The sequence below is a fragment of the Fistularia commersonii genome, chromosome 36, assembly GCF_037954325.1.
Source record: "Fistularia commersonii isolate RoL2024-O1a breed Wild chromosome 36, RoL_Fcom_v1.0, whole genome shotgun sequence".
In the NCBI taxonomy this organism is placed as follows: Eukaryota; Metazoa; Chordata; class Actinopteri; order Syngnathiformes; family Fistulariidae; genus Fistularia; species Fistularia commersonii.
Window position 1 is genome coordinate 6624875 of NC_141319.1, and position 17626 is coordinate 6642500.

Here is a 17626-nt window from a genome sequence, read left to right on the forward strand (position 1 = left end):
CGGCGGCGGTGAGCGCGAGCTGATGTGAGCGGCGCCCGGCAGGTGGAGGACGTGGCGGCGGGCGGAGCGGAGGGCGCCACTCTGCAGGAACGCCTGCCGGCGCTCACCAGGCGGATGAAGAAGATGTGCGTCCAGCTGCTGAGGAAGCACCCGCTGCCGGAGCTGGCTGAAGATCTGGACTGCTTCACCGGTAAGACGCTCGGCGGCGGCGGCGGCGTTCCGAGCCACCCGGTCATCTCCCATCTCCTTCTCAGGTGAGGTCATCAGCGGCCTGCGGGACCTGCAGGGCCTCGCCGTCGACGCTGCGGCGGAGAAGGAGAAGCAGAAGGCAGAGGTGAAGCACATCCTCCAGCAGAAGCAGCGAGCGCTGTCCGACCTCTTCAAGATGCTCACCGAGATCGGTAACCCTTCGCCCGCCTCTCCGTTTGGTCGATCTCGGGCGCCGCGGTCCGAAACCCGGTGTTTACCTCCTCCGCCCGTCCAGGTCTCTCGTACCGCAAAGGCCTGACGTGGAGCCGGACGTCCGACCCGGAGGAGATCCTCTGCATGCAGCCGCTGGAGATGGGCGCCGCCATGCACGCCGCCGGGGCCCCGGGGCCGGCGGAGAACCGGTGAGCGGCTTTTATTTTGAAAAGCATGCGGAAAAAACATTATTATTAAGCAGTTCTTACTGGTTATTGGAGTTATTACCGTATTTTTCGGACTAAACGTGGCTCCGGAGTGCAAGTCGCACCGGCCATAAATGCATAATAAAGAAGGAAAAAAACATGTATAAGTCGCACTGGAGTATAAGTCGCATGTTTTGGGGGATATTTATTTGATAAAATCCAAAGCCAAGAATAGACATTTCATCTTGACGCATCAACAACCAACTGAGAACGTGCCTGCTAGGCTATGCTAACGTAACATATTACGGTAAGAGTCATTCAAATAGCGATAGCATGCTACAACCAAACAATCTGTCAGTCTTAATCCCTAAATCCAACGAAATCTTCTTCTTCGGTGAACAACTCCGCTGACTCAGAAGGTAAACAACGCGCCGCTTCCTCTTCTAGCGGTACGTCGCTAATTCAGAGTCATCGTCACTTGCAGTTCCAATTATTCCAGCCTTTCTGGATCCCGACAGGACGGCGTCCTTGTTCTGACAGAGAGGCGATGGCGTTGCATGAAGCGGTAAAACCAGGAAGGTCCTCCGTAAAGTCATTTCTATTCATCTCCTTGGCAACTACCTGGGTGTGAAGACGCAACTGTCCTGTTAACAAGCCTCTCCATGTCGTTCCTCTAGCCGCGGCCAGCTAGCTTTTAGCACGCGATTAGCTTTTTTTACTTTCCTTCATTTCAGTAAAAGTAACCTCCGCTTTTCTCCAGTCCCTTGCAAGTTTCTCACTAGTTTCAAACTTTCTCTCTGCCGCTCGGTCGCCGTTTTCGGCTGCATATTTCACTCCTTCCAGCTTGTAACCTGCAGAATAGGATTGTCTTTTCGGTGCCATTTTTGTTCAGCCCTTCTCAGTTGTTTTTAAAAGTTAGCACGAATGTTGAAATGATCCATTTTCATAGGTACGGAAGTCGCAGAAGCATCTTTTTGCCATGACCCGCCCCCGCTGAATTTTGATTCATTGGCGTCTGTGTGTGTGTGTGTGACGATCGCTGTTATATTAAAGACACACACACACAGAAACAGACACACACACATCAGAGTAAGAGAGCTCAATAATTTCACACATAAGTCGCGCCCGCGGCTAAACTATGAAAAGAAAACGCGACTTATACTCCGATAAATACGGTACATGTTATTGCAGTTATTACATGTTATTCACCAGCTGTTAAAGGTTATAGCGTGTTTTTTACGGGTGATTCCAGTGATTCCGTGTGGTTGTTAAATAACATGCTGGACCTGCAGGCTGATCCCGGAGCTGCTGGCGGCGTGGGATGGCTGTCAGAAGTACTTCTACCGCTCCTGGGCGAGGAGGACGGCGTTGCAGACGGCACTCCAGCACGCTGCCAAGGTGGGACACACACACACACACACACACACACACACACACACTGGTGTGTTTCCCAGGCCTGTACAATGAGTGTGTGTGTTACAGGAGCTGGGTCTGGGGAACATCGAGCGCTGCCGTGGGTTCTCCTCCCACCTCTTCAAGCTGCTCCTCAGGCAGCGGCGGCGTCTGGCTCGCCTCACCGAGCAGTGGGTCCACCTCAGGTCAGTGCCTCACCTGGAGGAACACACACACACACACACACACACACAAACACACACACACACACACACCCTGCATAGCCTAACTTGGTTACACACTCTGAAACTGGACGCTGTTCCTCTCCTGGTTCTCAGGAGGTTGACAGGCGGCGTCCAGTGCGTTCGTGCGGCGGTTCGTAACCACGGCGACGACCCGGGCTGCACGCTGCCGCCCCAGGCCGCCCTCCGCCGCTGGTCAGACAGGGGGCGGAGCCTGGCCGCCCATTGCTCCGCCCACCTGCAGCAGGTGGCGTGGCTGCTGCAGAGCTGCCCGCGGCGCGAGGAGGAAGCGGCGGAAGACGAGGGCAGCCGCGACCAGCTCGCCTTGCCGTGTCCGACGCCGCTCGCCGCACGCCGCCGCCCCCCGGGCTGCTCCATGCGACGCGGCGACGCGGCGTGGAGCGAGCTCCGACTCCGCGTGGACGCCATGCTGAAACGGACGACGGGCCTCACGGCGGAGCTGCGCCGGGAGGCCCCCGACGGAATCCTCCTCACCTGGTAACCCTCATCTCCGTGGCGACCGCCTCGGCTAACCGCGCCTTCGCTAACCGCCGCCCGTCTTCTCCAGGCAACATCTGGACGCGTGTAGCTCCGCCTTCGACCAGCTGGCGGCGCTGGCGGCGCAGACGCCCGCCGTCGAGCAGCCGTTCGCCCCGGCGGCGAGCGTGGGCGGAGCCAACAGCCAGCCGGCCGTCGCCCGAGGCCTGCGCGGCGTCCGCCGGCTGCTGGAGGCCGACCTGGCGGAGTTCTCCACCTGGAAGTCGCAGCTGGAGGAACCTCAGCGCCCAGGTGAGTCCACCTCGACGTCCAGAAGACCTTCCGGGATGTGGAACCAACGCGTCTTCTTCCTCCTCCGCAGGAGATCCATCCACCTTCTGCTCGGAGTTTTCCGTCCAGCTGGAAGCCTCCATCCACCAGGTGCTCCACGCCGTCCAGACGCTGGTGAAGAGGCAGGAGGAAGAGCAAGAAGATCCCCCAGGAGGTGAGGATGAACCCAACATCTCCGGTTCTCCAGGTTCTCCTCCCTGTGCGCTCGCCATCTTCCCGTTGTCGTCTTGGTTCCTCTCCGTGTTCTTCGTCTTCCTCACCGGAGATGTTGGTCCTCCTTTCAGGCTCGGCGAAAGAGGAGGGCGACGGGGAGACGCAGGAGGACCTTCTGAAGCCGGGACACCTGACGCGGCTCCTGGAGGAAGATCTGGCGGCCGAGGTGGAGGCGCTGAGCGTTGGAGGCGTCAGCGCCGGCCTGGAGAAGCTGCTGGACCTCCTGAGGAGCCGCAGGGATTCGTGTCCACCGGGGCAGCTGCAGGTGACCTGCAGGACCACCGAGGATCTGATGGACCTTCTCACCAGCTAGCTTACCATCCCGTGTGTGTGTGTGTGTGTGTGTGCAGGAGGTGGACAGGGCCTGCCAGATGTTGGTCCGCCTGGAACCCCTGTTAGGGATCTACTCGGACCTGGTGCTGTACTACCTGGCCGTGTCGCTGGGCGCCCACAGGAGCACCGGGAAGCTGCTGTCGGTGCTCGCCAGCATCTTCACCGATCTGGCCCAGAAGGTACGTGACGCCACCAAAACGCTCGTCTCCGCTGCGCGAGATCTTCAGATCCTTCAGTTCCCGGTTCTCCTCGTCCAGGGCTTCTGCCTGCCCCAGGAGCTGATGCCCGGCGGCGACGGCGAGGGCGCCACGGAGTTCCACGACTACGAGGGCGGCGGCATCGGGGAGGGCGAGGGCACCAAGGACGTCAGCGAGAAGGTGGAGAACGAAGACCAGGTGACCAGGATGGAGCTTCTCCTCTCCATTTTACGCTCTGAGATCTTCTTCTTCCGTCCTGTTCTGGATGAGGATTGTTCTTGGCCTCCTGCCGCAGGTGGAGGACACCTTCCAGGAGGGCCAGGAGAAGGAGGAGCCTCAGGACCAGGGCAAGGTGAAGGCAGAAGACAACGCCATAGAGATGTCCGAGGACTTCGATGGTCAGATACACGACGGCGAGGAGGAGGAGGAGAAAGACGAAGGTAACCGTTGGTCGGACAACGAAGAAGAAGAAGAAGGAGGATCTGGCGGTCCACGCTGACGCCAAGGGTTTCTTCTCCACCAGCAGAAGATGAGTCTGAAGATGAGGAGCACGAGGAGCTGGATAAGAAGATGGGAGATCTTGGGGAGGGGAAGACCGACGCCCTGGACGAAAGGATGTGGGGTGACGATGAAGATGACGACGGCGAGGAGGGGAGCGACAGGGAGGAGGAGTCCGGCAAGGGTGTGGACCAGGTAACATCTCGGTCCGCTTCCCCTGCGTTCCTCAACGTTCCTCAAAAACGTTTTTGTTCGGAATATTTTGTTCGACGTCCGTACGGAACGTAGAAACAAGCTAGCCGCTAACTGCTAGCCTTTGGACGCCGGAGCGCCTCATTGGTTCTCGGCTGTTGGTCTTGAAACTGGGAGAACGGAAGCGGAGCAGAGCGAGAAGGAGGCGCTGGTGTTCTTGGAGATGTTCGGTCCGTTCCATCCTGGAGGTCAGAAGCTAAAAAGGCTGGAAATGTTCTGGAACACCGAGCGGTCGTCTGCATACAGGAGAGGTTTTCTAGGATTTTGCTTTGGCGGGTCAGGATTCATCCAGCCGGGGTTCCACCTTCCTCCTCCTGCCGATGAAGAAGCTTTCGTAACCTGTTTCCTGTTTGGAATCAAACATCTGAACATGAAACACTGTTTGTCTGCAGCAAATCAAATCCAGGGAAGATGTTCTCCACGTTCTGCCCGGGTTCTCTCTCTCCATGTTCTCCATTTACTTCCTGCAGTTCACAGGATGAGCAGGTTCATTGAAGACCCTTAATTGCAGGGGGGGAACGGTTGGATGTCTCTAATGAGAAGCCCTGTGATTGACAGGCGACCTTGTGATTGACAGGCAGTCCGTGGTTGACAGGGCGCTTTTTGATTGGCAGGCAGTCCGTGATTGACAGGCGGCTTTTTGATTGACAGGCAGGCCCGTGATTGACAGGCGACCTTGTGATTGACAGGCAGTCCGTGATTGACAGGTGGACCTGTGGTTGACAGGCTGCTTTTTGATTGGCAGGCGGCCTCGTGATTGACAGGCGGCCTTTTGATTGACAGGCGGCCTCGTGATTGACAGGCGGCTTTTTGATTGACAGGCAGGCCCGTGATTGACAGGCGGCCTCATGATTGACAGGTGGCCTTGTGATTGACAGGCCCATGTTTAACTGAGATAGGCCCCGTTATTGACAGGCGGCCCTTTGATTGACAGGCGGCCCTGTGATTGACAGGCGGCCCTTTGATTGACAGGCGGCCCTGTGATTGACAGGCGGCCCTGTGATTGACAGGCAGTCCGTGATTGACAGGTGGACCTGTGGTTGACAGGCTGCTTTTTGATTGACAGGCGGCCTCGTGATTGACAGGCGGCCTTTTGATTGACAGGCGGCCTCGTGATTGACAGGCGGCCTCATGATTGACAGGTGGCCTTGTGATTGACGGGCCCATGTTTAACTGAGATTGGCCCCATGATTGACAGGCGGCCCCTTGATTGACAGGCGGCTTTTTGATTGACAGGCGGCCCTGTGATTGACAGGAGGCCTTGTGATTGACAGGCAGTCCGTGATTGACAGGTGGACCTGTGGTTGACAGGCTGCTTTTTGATTGACAGGCGGCCTCGTGATTGACAGGCGGCCTTTTGATTGACAGGCGGCCTCGTGATTGACAGGCGGCCTCATGATTGACAGGTGGCCTTGTGATTGACGGGCCCATGTTTAACTGAGATTGGCCCCATGATTGACAGGCGGCCCCTTGATTGACAGGCGGCTTTTTGATTGACAGGCGGCCCTGTGATTGACAGGAGGCCTTGTGATTGACAGGCAGTCCGTGATTGACAGGTGGACCTGTGGTTGACAGGCTGCTTTTTGATTGACAGGCGGCCTCTTGATTGACAGGCGGCTTTTTGATTGACAGGCGGCCCTGTGATTGACAGGTCCATATCAAACCCATTGTCTCCAGCCATGTTTCTTTGTAAATGCCTGTAAAGAGGCGTCGCCTTGTGGCAGGAAACATCGGCTCCACCCGGTGGCGGCGAGTCTTAACGGATCTTGACTTGTGCGTCCTTCCAGGGCGAGTCCGAGTTGGTCGCCAAGGACGACAACGTTGGCGCGGCAGAAGCCGAGGGCGAGGACAAGAAGCAACGGGACGAAGACGAGCAGATGGACACGGAGCAGAAAGAGAAGATCAACGAGCAGGGAGATCAGGTGAGCCAGAGGGGCAAGAAGACCACGCCATGTTCTCGTCGCCGTGGACGACACTCACCTGTGTGTGTGTGTGTGTGTGTGTGTGTGTGTGTGTGTCTTCCAGAGGGAGTTCGATGAGAACGAGGTGGACCCCTACCACGGCCAGCAGGACAAGAGACCTGAACCCGAGGCTATGGACCTTCCTGATGACCTCAACCTGGACCAGGATGGCGAGGCGGGGGATGACGAAGAAGACGGCGGCGGCGAAGGTCGGACGCAGTGCTGGTCACCATGGAAACCGGCGTTTATTCAGTAGCTTTTCTTTAAAAACAAAAAAAAAGGGGTCGTCGAAGTACCGTTTATGCAGAACGTCGATCTGAACACAACGTTGCGCTCCTCAGAGGAGAACCCGCTGGAGATCGAGGAGAAGACAACGGACAGGCGGGAGGACGGGATGCCAGAGGAGGAGGAGGAGAAGATGGAGGAGGAGAAGATGGAGGAGGAGAAGATGGAGGAGGAGAAGGTCGACCAGCTCGGGGAACCCAAAGCTGAGGAGGAGGAGGGAGGAGAGAAAACAGAAGAATCTGCTGAGCGAGATGAAGGAATGGAGGAGGAAGAGGAGAAGAAGGAGGAGGAGAAGGACGGGAGACAAGAAGCTGGAAGGGACGAGGACAACAGCGGCCACCAACCGAAGGTGTGTGTGTGTGTGTGTGTGTGTGTTGATTTAAAATGCAACAAAAGATGCTCCTCTATGCTGACGACGCCGTGATGTCGCCTCCTGCAGGACGAGGAGGTCGCCGGCGAGGAGGAGGAGGAGGAGCAGCCGGAGGCGGCGGAGAGGAAGGAGCACGACGCCATCGGCCGGACGGGCCAGGAGAACCTCCAGAGCGACACGGCGGCGGAGCTGGCAGGAGATCCGGCGGAGCGCGACCACGCCGAGGAGGTGGGGCTTCTGAAAACTGATTATTAGAGGGATTGCAGGAACTGGGGAGAATTCCTGCAGAAATGAAGTCCGTGCACGAGGTGTTGTTGTCCTACTTGATCAGAATTTGTCTCAGCAACATAAAAATCATAAAATGACTCCAAATATCTGGGGAAAAAGGTTAAAAAAAAAACACTTTTCACTCAAGTTTTGGCTATTGATTGCTTTTCGTTGAAAGCTACAGTCAAGAAGGGAAGAATCAAAATAGAAGTCTATTTGAAAATAAGGAATAATAAGATAAAATAAAGAGCAGTAAAGAGCAAAAGAAGTAAATAAAAATAAAGTAGGTATGTAAACATATATGTAAGATGTATTTAAAAGTACATGTATATGATTACACATAGTAACTTTGTCCGCTAAAACATTTCTGGCACAGAAAGCAAAGGATTTATTGCACATACGGAGAATTATTGCACAAATTATTGCACAAATATATATGTATATATATATATATATATATATATATATATATATATATTCACATGTAAATATGCATATATGTGTATATATTTATATTCACATATATATGAATATATATACACGTGTGTGTGTGTGTATGTATGTGTGTATATATGTACATCTATGTGTGTATATATATATACACACGTATGTTTATATAATGCGTGTGTTTATATATTCATATGTATACATGTACATATATATGTGTATATTTATATTCACATGTATGAATATATACACGTGTGTGTGTGTATGTATGTATGTATATGTGTGTGTGTGTGTATATATATATATATACACATGTATGTTTATATATTGTGTGTGTTAATATATTTATTCATATGTATATATGTGAATCTATATTCACATATATGTATTAATATATATACACACGTGTGTTTATATATATGTGTGTGTGTGTGTGTGTATATATGTATCTATATATGTACGTGTGTATTTCCATGTTTATCTACATATACATATATAAATACATATGTAGACACACACAAATATATATACATACATATATACATATATATATACGTATATATATGTGTATATACACGTATTTCTAATTATTGCTCCCATATGAATATATATGTACATGTATGTATAAATGGGTTTTGTTATCATTGTAAAATGTGTGCGTGTGTGTGTATGTGTGTGTGTGTGTGTGCAGGAGCACGGTACTGGAGAGGCCGATGCCAACCAATCAGAGGGCCACCAGTCCAAGCTAACGGCGAGGATGGCGGCGCAGACGCAGACGCAGAGCAAGACTCAGGTGCGCGGCGGGAGGATCGCTTGACGAGTAACCCCCCAAAAAAAAAATGGCCGCCGGGGTTTTTGATTGGCTGTTTTGTGTCGGGCGCCGCAGAGCTTCAAGAGGAAACCGGGCCGCGCCGACAACGAGCGCTCGGTGGGCGACCACAACGAGCGCATCAACAAGCGGCTGCGCACGGTGGAGAGCCGCCGCGAACGCCGCGAGGACGGCGGGCAAAACGGCGCCCGGCAGGAGGCGGAGCTTTACGAGCACATCAAGCCGGGCGAGGCTGCGTACGACGCTCAGACCTACGGTGAGTGGACGCCGCATGCACGCCACATGCACGCCGCTTGGAATCCAAAGCTTACCCGTCTCCCCCGCCGCCGCCGCCAGACGTGGCGACGGCGGAGCAGCAGCAGGCGACGGCGTCCCGTCAAGACCAGGCGGAGGATCCGGACGATGAGGACGTCGCCATGGAAACCGAGGTCCAGGAGGAGGAGCTGGAGGCTGCAGACGTCCAGGAGCTGAAGCCTGAGCATCCGGACGCCGCCAAGGCCTCCCGCCAAGGTCACCCGCGTCGGGTTTTAGCGTTAGCCATCTCGCCACGCCGCCATTTTGACACTCCGTTCTGGTGCAGGTGCGGACGGCGAGGAGGCGGAGCCAAAGGCGGAAGGCGGGAAGGAGGAGGAGGAGCCGAGGAAGGACGGCGAGCGTCCTGAAAGGGAGGAGGAGCGAGCGGAGAGGAGCACCGACTCGACCGTCCACACCGTCCCAGACCTGCTCATGGACACACTGCAGGTGCGGCGGTCGCCATGGCAAACTGCATGTGTGTGTGTGTGTGTGTGTGTGTTCATCTCACCGCATTGTTGTATCCAGACAGAGCAGAGGGACTCTGAGGAGGCTCGGAGGGAGATGGAGCTTCAGCTGGAATCCCTACACAAACTGGCTCCGGGGACCCAGGAGGAGGTTAGGCTCCGCCCCCTCGCCGCCAAAAACCCGCCCCCCTCCTGGTTTTCGCTAACACGCCGTTTCTCGTTGTGACCCAGGAGAGCGCGGCGGCGTCCATGTGGCATCGCTACCAGACCTTGTCGTCGCCGCTTTCCCAGCAGCTGTGCGAGCAGCTGCGCCTCATCCTGGAGCCCACGCACGCCGCCAAGCTCAAGTCAGTACCGCCGTGCTCGTATTAACCTTTTTAGAAATACCAGCTAACCTGTTAATCATAATTTCCAAACTATTTTAGCGCACCTGAATATAAGCTGGCTGAAAATAACTAACAAATCTATGTGTACATATGTAGGCCGCACTTGTCTATAAGCTATTATTATTGACACAGATGTTTTAACTTTTAATTAAATGCATGCCTGTAACGTCCACAAATACAGGATTTTTTTTCCCAAACAGTGCCTGCAGCACGGCTGATGAAAAAGATGAATACTAATTAACACAAGGAAAAATAGATCCGTCCATTTCCTATCTGTGCTTTGTCCTATGCTAGCTAATCGCTAGCTTGGTCTTCCTCCTGCGCGCTAAAACCGTTAGTCGTCTTCTTCGATGTTGGAATTGAACAGGCTCAGAATTTCAGGGTAATTTCATTGGTTCGGATGTGATGAGGTTCAATGTTTTGGCCACATGAAGCTCATTAGCCCCCCAAAAAATTAAAATTGTTATTGCACCTGTCACAGGGACAGAGCAACATCACAGATTTCAGTCCGTCTGAGAAACATGCAAAGACGTAACCCAGGCCAGCAGGATTGTTGGATGCAAACTTGGGTGAAAAAGGGGAACAAGACTCCTGTTTGGTCATGCTCGCACATTTAAACAGGGTGATCTCTACATGTAAACACAAATACATGTACATTCATAGATACACACATACGATATACCCAGAAAAAGCATATGGCAGGGTGCCGAGAGAGGAGCTCTGGTATTGTATGGAGTGGCAAAGAAATATGTTAGACTGGTGCAGGACATGTATGCTTTCTGTGAGACAGTGGTGAGGTGTGCTTTGGGTGTAAGAAGTTCAAGGTGGAGGTGGGACTCCTATACATATATATGGGTTCTTGAGAACATGGAGTCCCGGGAGCACCGACTGTCACTCAAGTTGTGGCTCCGCCCCCTCCCAGGGGCGACTACCGCACGGGAAAGCGCCTGAACATGAGGAAGGTCATCCCCTACATTGCCAGCCAGTTCCGCAAGGACAAGATCTGGCTTCGGAGAACCAAGCCCAGTAGGAGGGAGTACCGGATCTGCCTGGCTCTGGACGACTCCTCCAGCATGGTGGACAACCACTCCAAGCAGGTGCACGGGGGGGCAGGGGTTATTATGGGATGTCGTCAGGCGGCTTGTTTTGAGATTCACTGATGTTTTGTTTTGTTTTTTGTTTTTTGCAGCTGGCTTTCGAATCCCTGTCCGTGATCATCAACGCCCTCACCCTGCTGGAGGTCGGCCAGGTGTCCGTGTGCAGGTACCGAAGTTTGCCTTCTCAAACCCTCACCTGCACGGTCGCTCTCGCACGCTCAAACCCCATCTCCTGTCCAGCTTCGGCGAGCAGGTGCAGCTGCTTCACCCCTTCCAGCAGCAGTTCGACGACGGGTCCGGGGCCCGGATCCTCCGGCTGTGCCAGTTCCAGCAGAAGAAGACCAGGATAGCACAGGTATGTCCGTTTGTGTGTGATGGTTCGTTGGAAAATTTTGGGTCTTCACCTTCTCCGTCCATCTCCATCCGCAGTTCCTGGAGGCCTCCACCAACATGTTCCTGGCGGCTCGGCAGCAGAACCCGGGATCAACAACCTCAGGTGGGGGGGAGGGGTGTGTGTTTGTGTTTGTTTATTTATTTGATGTTTATTTGAGGAGAACAGCTTCAACTTTTAGAACATTGTGGAGAACCTTCTCAGGTTGCAGCCCTACAAAAATGAGATAAGAACAACTTTATTTATCCCGAAGGAAATTGTTGTGCCAGAGTTTCAAGTAAAACATAACAATAATAGATAATAGGAGGAAGGAGGGAGAATAAGAAATACAATAAAATATGAAGTGTCAAAGTTAAGGCTAACAAGTGTTTTAAGATATTAAAAAGACCTTAAATAAGACTCATGTTGCGCATTCAAATGTTAATTATTTTATTTTTTACTGTATGATTTAAAGGTGTATTAATCACAAAAAATATCTATTTATTTTAGGGATTTTTATTCATTTATCGTATATCATTCGTAATGATTACAATTCTTATCTAATTATTTATGAATGTATTTTTCATCATATTTCTTGCTCCTCTGCAGGCAAAGTAAAATATATCATGAAGCATGTGATGTATTGTTTTTTCCCAAACTGAATCAAGTGATCCCTCCTCTGCGGCGCTCTGTGTGACCTTTGACCCCCGCAGAGACGGCGCAGCTGCTGCTGGTCATGTCTGACGGCAGGGGCCTCTTCCTGGAGGGGAAGGAACGCGTGACGGCGGCGGTTCGAGCCGCAAGGAGCGCCAACATCTTCGTCATCTTCGTCGTGCTCGACAACCCGGACTCACGGGTGAGTCACTGTGTGTGTGTGTGTGTGTTTATATCATATATGTATATATATGTATATCATATATATGCGAATGCCTGTACGTATATCTAAATGTATCTATGTATGTGTTTATATATATATATGGATGTGTGTATGTATACAAATGCATATGTATTTATAGATACATACACATGTGTGTATATGTGTTTTTAAGAATAAGAACAACTTTATTTATCCCGAAGGAAATTGTTGTGCCAGAGTTTCAAGTAAAACATTACAATAATAAATAATAGTGGGAAATTGTATAAACTATTAAAAAAAAAGGGGGGGGGGGGAGAATAAGAAATACAAATAAAACTATAAAGTGTCAAAATCAAGGCTATTAAGTGTTTTAAGGTCTTAAGTACAAAGAATATATATATTTTATAATTTACATATATATGTGTGTGTGTTCTTTTTGTATATATATCACGTGTGTATATGTGTAATACATACATGTATATATGTGCACGTATGTACATGTATATATGCATATATATATATGTGTGTGTGTGTGTGTGTGTGTACATATGCATACATAAGAATGTATATAGATACATACATATGTGTATATACAATGTATAAAAATGTGTGTGTATGTGTGTGTGTATATATATATATATATATATATATATGTATATATATATATATATATATATACACACACAGCATATCAGGAAACATTTCAAAACATGTTGAATTATGTGTGTGGGTTTATATGTATATCATATATACGTGTGTGTGTATATTAATACATATTTGTGTGTGTATGTATGTGTATGCGTATATATTTATATGCATGTGTTTTTTATGTTTATGTATATGTGTGTGTTTAGAAATTTGAATTGTGATAGAGGGTTTTATCTTCTATAATGCAATTAAAAAAACAAAAATTACTTTTAGATGATATTCTAATATTTTGAGATAGCATTTTTGACTTTTCTTAAGATGTAAGCCATAATCAGCAATATTAAAATAATAAAAGGCTTGCAATATTTCAGTCTATTTGTAATGAATCCAGAATGTATGACATCTTTGTTTTTGTAATTGCATAACAGAAGATAAAGATCTTTATCACAATATTCTAATTTTCTGAGACAGTTCTGCAAATATGTATTGTCTATACATGTATATATATTGTATAACTTTTCTGACAGGCAAAATATTACTGACCACTTTAAGGATCTTTCTCCACTTTAACCCCAAATCAGTGTCTCTGTATTTTACACTATTGAAAATGGTAGAAATGTAACCTCATGTTATTAAGGGGATTTATTTATGTCACTGAAAAATGACATTTCCGTCCCGGGTTTCTTCAGGACTCCATCCTGGACATCAAGGTTCCTCTGTTCAGGGGTCCGGGGGAGCTGCTGGGGATGCGCTCCTACATGGAGGAGTTCCCCTTCCCCTTCTACATCATCCTGCGGGACGTCAACGCCCTGCCAGAGACGCTGAGCGACGCGCTCCGCCAGTGGTTCGAGCTCGTTGCCGCCGACAACCAGTAGGCTCCGCCCACAAGCCACCAGGCGGCGACCCGCAGCACAACGCCGCTAGCCTCGCTAGCGAAGGGAGGGAGGGGGTCTTCGGCTGTACATGTGCCTTTATTTTCTTATCTTTACTGTAACTAGTGGAGCCAATCCTTGAGCTCGATAGCGACCTTTGACCTTTTCGTCCCTGTCGTCGTGGGAAACCCTTGACTTTTTTTTTGTTTTTTTTTTTTGTAAAGCGGGATCGCTTTGGACTTGCACGCCTGGCAGGAAGTGACTGAGAATCGATGTGATTTCTGATGTGTGTGTGAGTGTGTGTGTGTGTGTGAGTGTGTGAGAGAGCGAGAGAGAACCACCTCAGTGAAGTCATTAAAATACCTCTGTCTGCCTCAAACATGCATCCATGTTTCTGTTTTTTAGGGGGCCGAGTCACGTCCCCCCAATGATCGCTTTCTTGCTGTCCTGTTGCCGATCATCCTGAAAATCAAAACTTTGCAAGAATATAACGAATATTAAACAATCAGTAATCTTTTACAGTATATACATATATATATATATATATACGTGTGTGTGATATATATATGTATGTGTATATGTTATGTGTATATATACATATATGTACATATATGTATGTGTATATAATCAGTAAATTTTTACATATATTTATATATGTATGTGTGTATATATGTTGTGTATATATATATACATATGTGAATATATATATATGTGTGTGTGTATGTATGTATACATATATACGTATATATAATGAGTAAACTTTTACAGTTTATATATATATATATGTGTGTGTGTGTGATATATATATATTTATACAGTCATGGCCAAAAGTTTTGAGTGACACTTTCACAAGGTCTGTTCCTTCAGGATTTTTAGGTGTTTGCCAGATGTTTCTTTGGTTGTGTCATTTTCGAAACTTTTGCCTGTGACTGTATATGTGATACATATCTTCTTTCAGCTTTTCCCTTCAGGTGTCGCTACAGCAAATCAACTTTCTCCATCTGACCCTATTCTCTGTATCCTCCTCTCTCACGCCAACTACCTTCATATCCTATATGTGATATATATGAATATTTAAATATACATATATATGTATGTGTGTATATATGAATGTGTACTTACCAACCCAGTATATGTATATAGATGTATGTATGAGTATATGTATATATATGTGTGTGTGTGTATACATACATGTATATTTATTTATGTATGTATGAATGTATACATATATATGTATATATAATCAAACTTTTACAATATACATATATATGTATATGCGTGTGTGATATATGTGTATAGACATATATGTGTATGTGTGTATATTTGTATGTGTACATATACATATATGTATACACATGTATGTATGAGTGTATGTATCTATGTGTGTGTATACATACATCTATATGTATCTATGTATGAATGTGTTTATACAATGTTTTACATGTATAAACATACATGTACATACATAACCATACATACATGTATGCATGTATATACGTACATACATGTATATATGTATTGTATATATATATTTACATGTGTATACATAGATACGTGTGTGTATATACATGAAGTTATACATACATAATTGTGTATGAATGTATATATGTATTTACATAAATACACCTGTATGTATGTATTGAAAATATAGATTGAAAATAATGTATTGAAAATATAGATGAGGGTTTTCATGTTGAGATGGTGCCTCTGCAATGCCACCTCCACTAGCTTGTAGGAATAGGTTTCCCTTCCCTTCTTGAGCCTTTCTGATGAGTTGTCACCACGCCGCTGTGTTCAAGCCACCCTGGTAGTCTTCGTATCCTGCCCTTCTGCACAGAGGGGGTCGATGTATTGGTTCTTTAGGAGGTAGTCTGACAGCCGGTGGGAATGGAAAAATGACGTCCCCTCGACATTAAGGAGTGAGATGGTCCTATATTCCTCCATGGAGGTTGACTTCTCAACCTCCACTTCTGGGCGACCTTCCCCCCTCCTCCAGATCACCCTTAGGGTCTTCCACAGACGGTGCAGGAGTTTGGGACACCTCTTGTGCACCAGGTAAGGTATGTATATATACATGCCTTCATACATACATACATACATACATGTATACACAAATACATACATACATACATACATTTTCATAAGCACATCTACACATAAACATGTATACACACATACATACCTACATATATTCAAACATGTATACAAAATATGTGTATACACCTATATTAATACAAGCATATGTACACACATACAACATATATATATATATATATATATATATATATATATATATATACATGTATACACATGCATGCATAGACACATACATACACACAAGCATACCTACATATACAAACATGAATATCTACATATATACATACATATATATGCATACAGTATACACACATACCTACATATCATGTATTCTAATACATATTAGAATACATGCTGTATACACCTAGATACATGTATACACACATACATATCTACATGTATACACACACATACGTACCTACATATTAATGTACAAACATACAGGTTTACACATAAATACAAACATATACATACCCATATATAGACACATACATACATAAATACATACATACCAACACTTATACACACATACATACAAAGATATGAACATACATACTGTACATTTAAACACACATACATATATGCACATATGTACGATATATATACATACATATACACACATACCTATGTTTATACATACATACAGACATATATATATATGTATACACACATACCTACATAAATATATATTTATATAGGTATGTGTGTCTTTATATATACTTTATAAAATATATATTTGTTTAGATCTGTGTGTGTATACATGTATGTAATCATATATTTAGGTATGTGTGTTGGTAAATATATGTATCTAAATATATGTAGGTATGTATGTATGTATACATGTATGTATGTAAATGTATGCATGTACATATATGTGGGTATGTATGTATGTATACATGTATGTATATATGGTTGCATATATATCTATATATTTATGTATATATATATGTATAGGTATGTATATGTATGTATGTATGTGTTTGTATATATGTACATATGCATCTATGAAGGTATGTATGTGTCATACTTATATGCATGGATGTATTGTATATATTTAGTTATCTATGTCTGAACACATTAATATTTATTTGTGTATACCTGTATGTTTGTATAAATATGTATATATACACATATGTAGGTGTGTGCGCGTGTGCATTTATACAAACATGCATGCATACATGGGTGCTTACTTGCAAGTGTGCGTACGTGCATGCAGGCGTGTATTCATGCGTGTATATGTGGATGCGCGCAGGCATACATACACACACACACACACACACACACACACACACACACACACACACACACACACACACACACACGCGCGCATGCATGCATGCATGTATGTAGATAAAGTTCTTTATCTTCTGTAATGCAAATAAAAAAACAAAAAATACTTTTTCATGATATTCTAATATTTTGAGATAGGATTTTGAGTTTTCTTAAGATGTAAGCCATAATCAGTAATAAAAGGTTTGCAATATTTCAGCTGATTTGTAATAATACAGAATGTATGACATTGTATTACAGAAGATAAAGATCTTTATCAAAATATTCTAATTTTCTGAGAAAGTCCTGTAAGTACATCAGTAGGTATGTACATACATATATATATGTGTGTCTATATATGTATGTATATATGTAGGTATATAGGTGTGGATACATGTATGTATGTATGTGTGTGTGTGTATATATGCAGATATGTATCCGCATACATTTATGGATGTAGGTTTGTATGAGTGTATACATGAATGTATGTGTGTTCATATATGTAGGTATGCATGTCTGTATGCATGTTTGTAAATATTTATGTGTAGATA

At 46.7% G+C, this 17626-nt stretch overlaps 1 protein-coding gene across 1 annotated transcript in view; it reads left to right on the forward strand.

Annotated features, from left to right (window-relative positions):
- Window positions 1–14088, forward strand: part of mdn1 (midasin AAA ATPase 1) — a 51959-nt gene extending 37871 nt beyond the window's left edge. Inside the window, exons 74-102 of the mRNA XM_086143070.1 lie at window positions 43–190; window positions 255–401; window positions 485–611; window positions 1901–2006; window positions 2091–2206; window positions 2339–2740; window positions 2811–3031; window positions 3102–3224; window positions 3355–3548; window positions 3634–3795; window positions 3874–4011; window positions 4109–4253; window positions 4337–4506; window positions 6351–6485; window positions 6589–6733; window positions 6866–7158; window positions 7249–7407; window positions 8585–8686; window positions 8780–8978; window positions 9059–9232; window positions 9303–9463; window positions 9542–9631; window positions 9712–9827; window positions 10789–10963; window positions 11056–11129; window positions 11204–11318; window positions 11393–11459; window positions 12047–12189; window positions 13527–14088. Of these exons, the coding sequence (XP_085999196.1) occupies window positions 43–190; window positions 255–401; window positions 485–611; window positions 1901–2006; window positions 2091–2206; window positions 2339–2740; window positions 2811–3031; window positions 3102–3224; window positions 3355–3548; window positions 3634–3795; window positions 3874–4011; window positions 4109–4253; window positions 4337–4506; window positions 6351–6485; window positions 6589–6733; window positions 6866–7158; window positions 7249–7407; window positions 8585–8686; window positions 8780–8978; window positions 9059–9232; window positions 9303–9463; window positions 9542–9631; window positions 9712–9827; window positions 10789–10963; window positions 11056–11129; window positions 11204–11318; window positions 11393–11459; window positions 12047–12189; window positions 13527–13712 (4533 nt within the window). The 3' untranslated portion in view covers window positions 13713–14088. The remainder of the gene's footprint in view (window positions 1–42; window positions 191–254; window positions 402–484; window positions 612–1900; window positions 2007–2090; window positions 2207–2338; window positions 2741–2810; window positions 3032–3101; window positions 3225–3354; window positions 3549–3633; window positions 3796–3873; window positions 4012–4108; window positions 4254–4336; window positions 4507–6350; window positions 6486–6588; window positions 6734–6865; window positions 7159–7248; window positions 7408–8584; window positions 8687–8779; window positions 8979–9058; window positions 9233–9302; window positions 9464–9541; window positions 9632–9711; window positions 9828–10788; window positions 10964–11055; window positions 11130–11203; window positions 11319–11392; window positions 11460–12046; window positions 12190–13526) is intronic.
- The last annotated feature ends 3538 nt before the right edge of the window (window positions 14089–17626 follow it).